The 11,362-nt window shown below is 42.9% G+C and overlaps 1 protein-coding gene across 4 annotated transcripts in view; it reads right to left on the bottom strand.

The window, feature by feature from the left end:
• Arhgap26 (Rho GTPase activating protein 26) overlaps window positions 1-11,362 on the bottom strand; it is a 384,946-nt gene that overhangs the window by 228,726 nt on the left and 144,858 nt on the right. For all 4 annotated transcript variants that reach the window (XM_029546942.1, XM_021214449.2, XM_029546941.1 and 1 more), the window contains exon 11: window positions 4,821-4,899. In XM_029546942.1, coding sequence (XP_029402802.1) covers window positions 4,821-4,899 — 79 coding nt within the window. The remainder of the gene's footprint in view (window positions 1-4,820; window positions 4,900-11,362) is intronic.

Here is an 11,362-nt window from a genome sequence, read left to right as displayed (position 1 = left end):
GAGGGAGGGAGGGAGGGAGGGAGGGAGGGAAAGGAAGGAAAGGAAGGAAGGAGGGAGGGAGGGAGGGAGGGAGAGAAAGCAAGAGAAAGCACGAAAGCAAGAAAGCTTTTTTTCTTTACTGAATTGCTTTTGCACTTCTGTCTAAAATCAATTGCACATGTCTGTGGAAGTCTATTTCTGGGTTCTTATTCTGTTCCATTGATCTAGGTGTCTATCCTCTGTCAATACAATGTCTTGATTATTGTCACTATAAAGGAAGTCTTAAAATAGAGTAGAATAAATCATCCTCACTTCATTCCCTTTTCTTATATTGCTTTAGCTCCGCTGCTTTCTGTGCCTTTATATATAAATTTTAGAGAGAATTCGCCGCAGTCTTGATAGGATAGGAATTGCATTACACCTACAGATCTGTTTGGAGAGCTGACTCCTTTACAAACCGATTCCCCTGATCTGTGGGTGCAGTATGCCCATCCATTTGGGGGGAGGCTCTGCTTTTATGACACTCTCCAGTGCTTACTTAGATCTGCGCTTAGGCATTATTGGGGGGGTTGGTGAATACGATGTGTTTGTAAGTTTGGATACCGTTTATTTACTGCTAGGTTATAGAACTATAGTGATAGAGAAGGGAAAGCATACCCACTCAGAGACCTTACCATCTAACTCCTAGTGCTTACTGGCAGGGGATGGGGGGGGGGTTGTTTGTTTGGTTGTTTGTTTTGGACTACTAGATATTTCCTAAATAGATAATCATGTTATATTAAAATATGGCAATTTTACATCTTTCTTTTCAGCATATCAGTCCTTTGTACTATTTTCCTGCTCTCATACACCCGCTGGGACTCCTGGGACTCAGCTGAATGAGTGGTGAATCTATGTCCATCCCAGTCTTGGCAGAGAGTACCTTGTCTTTTATACTAAGTGTGACATTAGTGATGCATGTGTGATCAAGTATCAAAGATACTTCTCTCTGAAGAGAAGGGTTATTAGAAGATGGGTCTCAGAGTAAAGAAACGACTTCTTTTCCCAATCTAATGCCCACTCTCCTCTGCCATGCTCCACTAATTTTTCTCCAGAGGATGCCAACCTTCATCATTAGTAATAATGACGATGGTTTTAGTGAGCATGTCAAGTCTGGTCACTTCATCTACTGCATCCTCTGGACAAAGCACTGACTTCAACAAAATTCAAATCTGGAATTCCTTTGAAATTATTTTGCAAAGAATCTCTTACCAACTTATGTATAGACCAAAAGCTTAGCCCAGATGCAACTTGCTTGTTTTGTAAGCAAAATCCCACTGAAAGACGACTGTACTCATTCACTGGCATCCTGCCTTTGACTTCTTTGAACAAATTTGGGAAACCAGTAACTACAGCAGCTACTATGTGGCCCACAGAGTCTGAAATATTGTCTGTTCAGTTTCACAAATTTTACTGTCACAAATTCCTAATAATAAGATGTATGGATTAGGAATCCCAGTACACCAGTAGTAGAACACTTGCACAGCATGCTGAAGGCCATGGGTTCAAACTCCAATATCATGGGCACATGCACTTGCGTGTGTACACACACACACACAAATGCAAATTGGAGGCAAACCTGAACTACACAGTGAGAACATTTCAGAAAATAAAGATGACAAAGATGAAGATGATGGTATGATTATGATTGATTATGATATATGCCTAGATACCCACCTAGAATAGCTAAGAAGCTTCTTGCTGTATGTGGAAAGAATACATTAGAAAATAAAGCTAGCAGAAAAGCAGCCAACTCTGAACATTATGTAACTGATTCAAATGGGCCAAAATATACTACACTGTGGTGGTTTCAGTTACACCATCAAACAAACACAGCTTTTTCTCAAGGAAGTTTGAACAGGGGCCCCTTCTTTTGAATTGAAAGATCTCATTGATATGTGGATAAAATCCATAATGTTTAATGTTAAAATACAGCTCCAGCTTCTTCCTCTATCACATACCTATCAATACCGTTAAAATAGTCTTCATGTCTTTAAGACAGACTGTGACTATAGGCCAAAAACTGTGGTTTATGTAATAATTAATGTGTTACAAAATCAACTAAGCTGGGGGTCTATTTAGACAGCCCCCAAGTCACCCTAAAGTGTTACCGAACAATAAAAGAACAAAAAGAAAAAAAACTAAAATTCCCCTGCACCACCTCTAAAAACATTGTAATACTGAGTAATATTCTAAGCCAGCAGGTGCCCAAATTTATATCTCCCTGACATAAGAAAGTCTCTCAATATTCAGGAATCACTCTAAGATCAGCTTGTGGAAAAGCCAGCCAAAACTCCCAAGGGGACATATTTAACTAATTAGGGAGGAGGTGATTAAAATGGAGCTGCTAATTGTCTACTGTGCTCTCTGCAGTGGGAGACAAAATTACACCTCATGTTACTGTCAATTACATAGCCCTCATTTGTCTGTATTTATCTTTCCCTTTAGGATGCTGAAAAGCACATAGAGGTATAGTTTCCAGCACAAGGTATACATTCCTCTGTGACAGCAGGTTATAGAATGTTTAGAGGTGTTTGTTGTTTTATTATGGTTCTGTTTCGTTTTGTTTATAGAATGTTTAGAGACAGAACTATCTCATGTTTAGACTTATTATTAGTGTGTACATTCTAGAGCAAAAAGATGCCTCTCTTCAAGAGTTCTTTCATCTGCAGAGGCCAGGTGTTAGCCTATGGGAAGGCTGAAGTAAGAGGCCAACTATACACAGGGCAGAACAAATATCACGTGGCAGGGAGGAGCAGAAGGAAGAGGAAGCTTGGAACGGTGGGAAGCCAGTATCGGAAGCTGAGCTGGGAGCAGTGAGGGACGTGGTGTTGGTTGTTTTATTATGGTTCTGTTTCATTTTGTTTTTTTGAGCTCATACCAATAATATCATGCAATGACAGGAGTCCTTATTCTATGAGTTTGGGGAGTCATTCAAGAGAGCCAGGAAAAGTAAGAAATGCAGAAGTCACTGAGCATGAATTCCGAGGAGATAGTCTGGAAAGATATCTCTGTGAGATGAAACCTAAATACATCTAGAAATAGACCTCCTGCCAGCCATTCACAGCACCCATCTGTCCTCTTCCTCCCTGGAGTGTGCTAGGCACTGATTGGCAGGGCCAATAGCTGCCTACCTGCATCTGGATTTCCTCATCGTCATCTGAGGGCAGATATGGTCACATCATGTTTACTAATGGAAGTAGCACGTAACCTGTAAGTTCCTCACAATGCTTTCCCAGGATGCTTCCGACTCCATTTCAATGCTGGAGCAGGGGAATGACCGAATCCAGGACACCATGGGTTAGGGGAGCAGAGCAGTCATGCTGGGTAAGGACTCAAATGAGAGCTCTGACAGCCACATCCACATCTCTCCCCATATGCTAATGTGCTGTGTCTCTTCACTGGATAGCATCTTGGCATGTTCTCTATAAAGATAGCCACTTATCCGTAAGGCTAGCAGTGAGTTATTTAACCTTCGGAAACCTGTTTTCTCATCTGTAAAATGAATCCCAACACCTATTTCCTAAAACAGTTGGAAATAAGTAGGTTTTATGATGCTAAATCTGTAAAACACACACACACACACACACACACACACACACACATACACACACACACACATAGAGTTCTCAGTTGGACTTGCTTCTATGGATAACAATGTATATAGGGAAAATTGAGGCTATCTTATCTTTTGGCCCAAGAAAGGAATTCAGATTAAACAGCTGTTTCTTTATACTTTATCCAATTCAGCCTTACTTTAAGTAGTTGCTGATATGTAAATCTATATTACTAAAGGTTATACACATGGTAGCTTTTATTTTGTGTTTGTCGACTAGATTGTGTCCTGTATTTATCTAACATACAGATGGGTAGAACAGCACATTTGTCTATTCAGCCATACCATCCCACCAGCATGGGCTAGGAAAGAGCCACAAAGGAACTGAGATCATCTGCAAGAGGCAGTGGCTTGATTCATTGTGTTCTCTAAGCAGCAGAAGCCATGATCTGCCTTTGCAGACACACATTTCCCCCTTTGGATCATGCTTTTATCCATGTAGAGTCTTTCTATCTTCTAGGATGGAACTTGGCTATTCTCAGGATCTTTGTGACCTTTTAATACTGTAAAACTGTAGTTGAGATTCTCAGCATCAAGATAAAAAAGGCCTGCTCTGGGACTTACCCCAGCTCTCTCAGATGGCTTTTACATGTCACGCGTTGCATAACAACCACAAGATCATAGAACCCTGCTGAGGCCAGCATCTCTGAAATGGGAGCAGAGATCACGTCGCCAGGCTTAACTGCTTCCATCTACCATGATAATGTCCCACTGCTTACCATGAGGCGTGAATCACCATCGCAGTGGGAAACCTAACTAGATGACAGTGATAAAGATGTTCTACCTCCTATGTAGACTTTTATAACTGTCTATCCCATGAAAAGCAGCCAGAGCCTCACGCTTTGCATTACACTTCACGAAGGCAACATATGACCAACAGCCATCCAGTACTCCAAACCACTCTGCCTAAGAGGCCCAGAAGCAATATGCCTGAGTCTAGAAAGGGAGAAACCTGCTGTGCCATCGCACAGAACTTCTACCTTAGGAACCAAGGCCAAAACCCAGGAGCTACAGCTACACAGAAGCAACTTTAGTATCTATGAACATCAATCTATGAATAAAAAAACGCCCCTGGGACATTGGTTTCAAAGACGCAAGGCTTTAGAGTAATAGCAAACCCTCTCAGTAGGAAAGCAGGGCTCTACTCAGGGTCTTTATTGTTCCACTTCCCTGAATTGTTACTTACAGGTTCCCGGCCATCCATGGCTTCCATCCAGAGCCTACGGTCCTCTTCCGACAACGCCTGCATGGTGATAACCCCTGGCCTACAGAGAAAGGAGAGACACAGGCATGACCACCGTGTCACGCAAAGAGACAGTGGCAACATTCTTAAATGTTTTCTTAAGAATATTTAAGACATATCCAGTTATCGGTGTAAGAGAATGCTGAAGACAACGACATGAAGAGCGGCACAGCCCTCTACTCCTGTTAGCCACCCTCCTGTCTCAGAAAGGAAAACCACCTCTTCACATCCTTTCTCCTCTCTCTCTCTCTCTCTCTCTCTCTCTCTCTCTCTCTCTCTCTCTCTCTCTCTCTCTCTCGAGCTAGAGGTAAAGGACAAGAATTCTTAACTACCTGGTTCCCTTACAGCTTGAATGTTCCATGAACAGTGACCCATTTGCTTAACAGGGTGCTTTGTATAAGGAGGGAATGCAGTATTTTCTAAAGTGAATTGCTTGACTGTGGATAAAGAGAGACATACCCATACTGAATACTTTGTATTTCTTATTATCAAATCCAGTACCTCCTAAACTGCTTTTGTCACCAAATCCATATAGTGAGTTGGCTTTGTAATTACAATTAGATTAAATGTATGTAAACTGTTTTAATGACTACCCACAGGCCAGAAGCCCAGTGCTGCTCACTTTGCAAGCTCTCCTAGACATCTTCTTGCTATTCACAATGAGCACAACCTCTCCAGACAGTTCACATAGCATCAAACCCTGCTTCCTTTACAAATGTGCACTCCTCAAAGAAAAGGTTGGGTGATAAAATGACATGAGGAGAATGTCACACACTCCTCAAGGCAGTTTCTTTAGTCAGTGTTGGTCCCATGTTGCCCACAATTTCCCCTCCAAACATATGTGCATTCTTATGAAACAATTTAATGTCTATCAAATTGATAAAGAGCACAGCAACCCTCAAAAGTCCCAGCACTGGTGGATCCCACCTCTAGCTAAGGAGTTATTGGCAGCTGATGGCTGCTGGAAGAGGGAGTTATCCCCTCTCCCCCCAGGGATGTGGCCCCTGATAGCCTGCCCATGTTCTAGTGGTCAACCACTAGATTCCGAGGGCTTAGAATGTGTCCATGAAGTGAGAGAGAAGTAGAAGGGGGATATGAATGGGCCCAGAGGGGAGAGAGGGCTCCAAGGGTGAATGGATAAAAACATATTTTGTACATGTACAAGATCCTCAAACAATTATATATATACTTTTAAACCCTCATCTTCAAAGTTTGAGAAATCCTGGAAGAAACGAAGAGAGATCAACTGATCAAGAACTAAAGTTCAGTTGCCTTTGTGACCACATGCCCTCAGTATGATACTAAAAGCCTAGGACCAAGACAACAAGTATCTTGCCCATCTCTACCATCTCTGCTCACCGATTATTTCCATTGTTCCATCAGTAGGACAGATGTCCCATATATGTTTAAATACACAGCTGTGTCTTTTCACCATCGTCCCTCAGTGCCTCCCATCTATACTTTCAAAGATATCACGATCAAAGTACAAGGGTCAGGGATGCGAGGAGCATGGGCTGAAGGAGAAAGGGGAGAGAGGGGAGGAGAGGAGATATCCCCACGAGGCAAACAGAGGGAAGGAAATAAAAGATTTAGAGTAGGCAGGTGTGTTGAGGACCGACTCCTGAGAAGGAGGTCATTCCTTGAAGCCACACTGGGCATTAGCACCACCGGAGAAAGGTGAGTCCAGGACAGACTTTTTTCCACAGCATCTGCCAGGGCCCTCCCTACCCTCCTCAGACTCAAATGACCACTTCTCTCCAGCAGCCCCTTTTGACGTGCCAGAGATCCCATGTACCTGTAGACTGCTCACAGCTGTGGTTCCACAGAACGGAGCCTGTGGCCTGGAGAAAGAGCAGATTTCATGTTCCCTTCCCACCTTTCAAAACCAAGCACAAGGTGCTTTGAATTCAAAAGCCCAAGGAGCTACAGCCTGCTGCAAAGTCCGAAAGCCCTGGCTCCCCTCCTCCAGTGCTACCCTACTTTTCCTTATTTGTTTGTTTTGCTTTCTTTGTTGGCACCACCTGTTTGAGTCAAGCAATCCATTTAAAAAAAAAATGTAGATTCCCAACCCAACTCCACCCTACTGAGATGGAACTTTTGGGCTGGACCTTGGAAATCAGATGGGGTAGGCTCCCAGGACTCAAACGGGGTAACCTTAACCAAAATGCCCATCAGTGGGGATATGGAACCTGAAGAAACTAGTTAAACAGGGCCTGTAGTAGAGGGATGGGAACACCAACCCACCTTTAAAATTTTTGACCCTAAATTATTCCTGTCTTAAAGAATGCAGGGACAAAAATGGAACAGAGAGTGAAGGAATGGTCAGCCAGTGGCCAGCCCAACTTGGGATCCATCCCATGGGCAGGTACCAAATCCTGACACTATTACTGATGTCATGTCGTACTTTTAGACATAGCATGGCTGTCCTCTGAGAGACTCTACCAGCAGCTGACTGAAACAGATACGGCCAAGCACTGGACTGAGGTCGGGGACCCCTACGGAAGAGTTAGGGGAAGGATGGAAGGAGCTGAAGAGGATGGCAACCCTATAGGGAAAACCAACATTACCAGCTAACCTGGACCCCAGGGAGCTCCCAGAGACCAAGCCACCAACCAAAGAGCAAACACGGGCTCCCCTGGCACATATGGAGCAGAGAACTTGTCTGGCCTCAGTGGGAAAGGATGTGCCCAATCCTGGAGAGACTTGATGCCCCAGGGAAAAAGTTAGGGGGACGCCCTCTCAGAGGCAAAGGGGGTAGAGAGAGGGAAGAACTCTGGGAGGGAGGACTAAGAGGGAGGATAACATTTGAGATTTAAATAAACAAAATAATTAATTAAAATTTTTAAAAATGTAGATTCCCAACTCAACCCCACCCTACTGAAACTAAACTCCTGGGCTGGGCCTGGAAAATCAGAGCTAAAACCCATAAAGAGGAGAGATGATGCTCTATGTATGTATGGCTATGCTGAAGGCCCATGCCCTGGACTAGCTCCACCCCCTCGCCTTTCCTTCTGGGTTCTCTGCACTAGCAGTGTTATCACCCTCCTCTCTATGCTGGGAGTCATGCAGCCAACATAACTCCAGTCCCCTTCCTGCAAGAAAACAATTGTAAACACAAGAGTTGCCCAAACACCGAGAGTACAGGGGTATCACAGATGGTGCATCAACTTCATGACCTATGGCATGATAGTTCCACCCGAAGCCACCAAGAGGAAGTTCAGAAAAACTCAGAGGCAGTAAGGGGGCGGGGGATGGTATTGGGCCCTAGTAACTAGGGAAGCCAATATGACTGTTTTTACTTCAAATAGAAATAAAAAATACAAATTATTTTTCATGTGTGTGGGGAGTGACACTTTGGATGATGGATAGTAATTAGAGTAGATATAACACATTTAGTTATAATTGTATTCCCCAAACTCAGAGAATTTTCTCAGCTTCATATATGTACATCTGGATATAGCACTATACATTTTAGGTAGAAATATCCACATTTTTTCATTTATTAAATTAAAAATACTAATATAAATCTTACATAGGACTTTCGTAAGAGGCCAAGATAAAAGGGTCGGCTTTATTTTAGAATCAAACAATAATTTATTCTCATTATCACCTTCCCAAAGTCTCCTAGATTAGTAACATAGCCCCAAACAAAATAAAACAAGAAAAAACTTGTGTGACATGAAACTCTACATATCGGCAAACTTCCAGGCTTTTTCTTACAGCATATCTATTTAGCTCCTGACTGGAATGTGTGTCGGTTCTTCATAGCACAACTGAGGGAGTAAGGGAGAAAAAAGAGGATGCGTGGGACATGGACGGGAAATATAGCATTGTAATAAGAGAATAACAGTTTAGTCCAGCAGAGCACACTACTGGCTGTGCTAAGACCTCAGTGAATTAGCCTTGATGCCTAGACAGGAGCTAAATGCATTCTTACTATTCCTATTTAAAAGACAAGAAAACTAAGACTCAGAGGAATAAAAACTCTGATTTGATTGCAGCCAGCAAGTTACAGGGCCAGGACATGACCAAGATCCAGCTCCTAACCCTGGTATGAGATGCCATCCCAATGTGGGGGCACCAGAGCCCCTGGGGAATTTGTGTGTACTACCCAATTCCCTGGCATCAAAACTGACCAAGGATCCCTAAAGCTCCTTCCTTAAAGAGCTCCAGCATGGAATCAAACATGACAGTGATGAATGTCTCTGTAAACCGGAGTGCTTCATCCTACTTCTTCCTACAGGCTCTCCCTCCAGAACAGTCATACCACAGGAGATTGGGATGACTTTCAGCAGCAGTGGGTCTTCACATTTTACCTCAAGACAACAAAGTGAAAGAGAGGCCTTTTTTTTTTTTTTTTCGAGACAGGGTTTCTCTGTGTAGACCTGGCTGTCCTGGAACTCACTTTGTAGACCAGGCTGGCCTCGAACTCAGAAATCCGCCTGCCTCTGCCTCCCAAGTGCTGGGACAAAACAGGTGCTGTTGGCAGAAAAATTCTAAGAGCCAGTGAGACTTTATCCCCTAAAACTTCCAGGGAAACTACACCCATGAAGTCTCACTAGCATGGCTGCCTAAACAAGACCTGAACAAGGATAATAACAACAAACATGCTAACAAAGAAGAGGTAAATCTCACGGGAACCAGCCATAGACAAAGAACTAACCACTATTAAGGAATGCTGAGAGGGTAGAAAACAGTGACTTCCCCCAGGAAGTCTCCCCCAGTTGGTTATCTAATACCAGTGCTCAGCCCTGGAATCATATGCATGCAAGTAACATTATATGGACTGTATTTATATATTTAAGAAATATAGGCCGGGCAGTGGTGGCTCACGCCTTTAATCCCAGCACTTAGGAGGCAGAGGCAGGCAGATTTCGGAGTTCGAGGCCAGCCTGGTCTACAAAGTGAGTTCCAGGACAGCAAGGGCTACACAGAGAAACCCTGTCTCGAAGGAAAACCAAAACCAAAACCAAAAAAAAAGAAAGAAAGAAAGAAAGAAAGAAAGAAAGAAAGAAAGAAAGAAAGAAAGAAAGAAATATATACACGTGTGTAACAACATGAAAAAGAGGACAGAGTCCATGAAGTGGGATAGGGGAGTACATACATGAAGGGCTAGAGGAAAGGAAAAGAAGAAGAAGGATATATATGTGGATGTGTGAATATATATAATTTTAAATTAATATATATATATATATATATATATATATATATTTAAATTTAAAGGTGCTATCATAAAGAAAATGAACACTGGTAGGTTAGATCTACCAAAATAAAAAAAAAAAAAGATGCATTTATTAGAAGTTAATATTAAGAGAATGAAAACAGAGGCTGGGAGTGTAGTTTAGTCAATAGAGTGTTTATCTCAATGCATGAGGTTCTGAGTTGAGATCCCAGCACCATATAAAACAGGCATAATAGAACACATCTACAGCTCTACCGCAAGGGAGGTAGAGGCAGAAGGACCAGAAATTCAAAGTCATCTTCAGTGATTTCAAAGCCAGCTACATGAGTCCCTGTCCCCAAAAAATACCTCAAATCAAAAATATTGAGAATTAAAGTGAGAGCTAATATTTTTAATATGTATCTCCAACAAGATCCATATTCCATATATGTGAAGAATGCTAACAGAGAGAAAATTAACAACAAAATTCAATTAAAATCTTAATAGACACTTCATAAGGGAGGATATCTAAGGGCCGGAGACTTGGCTCAGCAGTTAAGACTTCTTCAGAAGGCTCCAGCTCAGTTCATGGTACCTATTGTCAGGCAGCACATAACTGCCTTTAACTCCAACACTACAGAACCCAGAGCTCTCTTCTGGCCTCCAGGGGTAGTTACATGCTGTTGTGGTTTGAATAAGACTGGCCCCCCCGTGGGCCCACAAGGAGTGGCACTATTCCGAAGTCAGTCCTTGTTGGAGGAAGTATGTCGGGGGGGGGGGGGGTGAGACTTCAGAAACTCAAGCCACGCCTAGTGGCTCGCTGTCTCTTCCTGCTGCCTGCTGATCTAGATGTAGAACTCTCAGCTGCTTCTTCAGTATCATGCCTGCCTGCATGCTGCCATGCTTCCCACCATGACAGCAATGGACTAAACCTTTAAACTGTAAGCCAGCTCCAATTAAACATTTTTCCTTTATAAGGTCATTGTATCTCTTCAAAGCAACAAAACCCTAAGACACATACATATGGCATACACACATGCACACACAAACAGAGAAAGAGAAAGAAAAAGAGAGGGAGAGAGGAATAAAAAATGAAAAGGAGAGATCCAACTCTGGCCAGTGGATATAACATCAAATGGTTACTCCTTGAGGAGATGTAATTTAGAAGCTGAATGAGCTCCATCTAGCACCTCCTGAATGAAGAACATTAAAAGGTGACTTGGGTCCAGGCATGGTGGCACACGCCTTTAATCCCAGCACTTGGGAGGCAGAGGCAGGCGGATTTCTGAGTTCGAGGCCAGCCTGGTCTACAAAGTGAGTTCCA

The sequence above is a fragment of the Mus pahari genome, chromosome 15 (genome assembly GCF_900095145.1).
Source record: "Mus pahari chromosome 15, PAHARI_EIJ_v1.1, whole genome shotgun sequence".
Lineage (NCBI taxonomy): Eukaryota > Metazoa > Chordata > Mammalia > Rodentia > Muridae > Mus > Mus pahari.
This window is presented reverse-complemented; position numbering and strand designations above follow the sequence as displayed.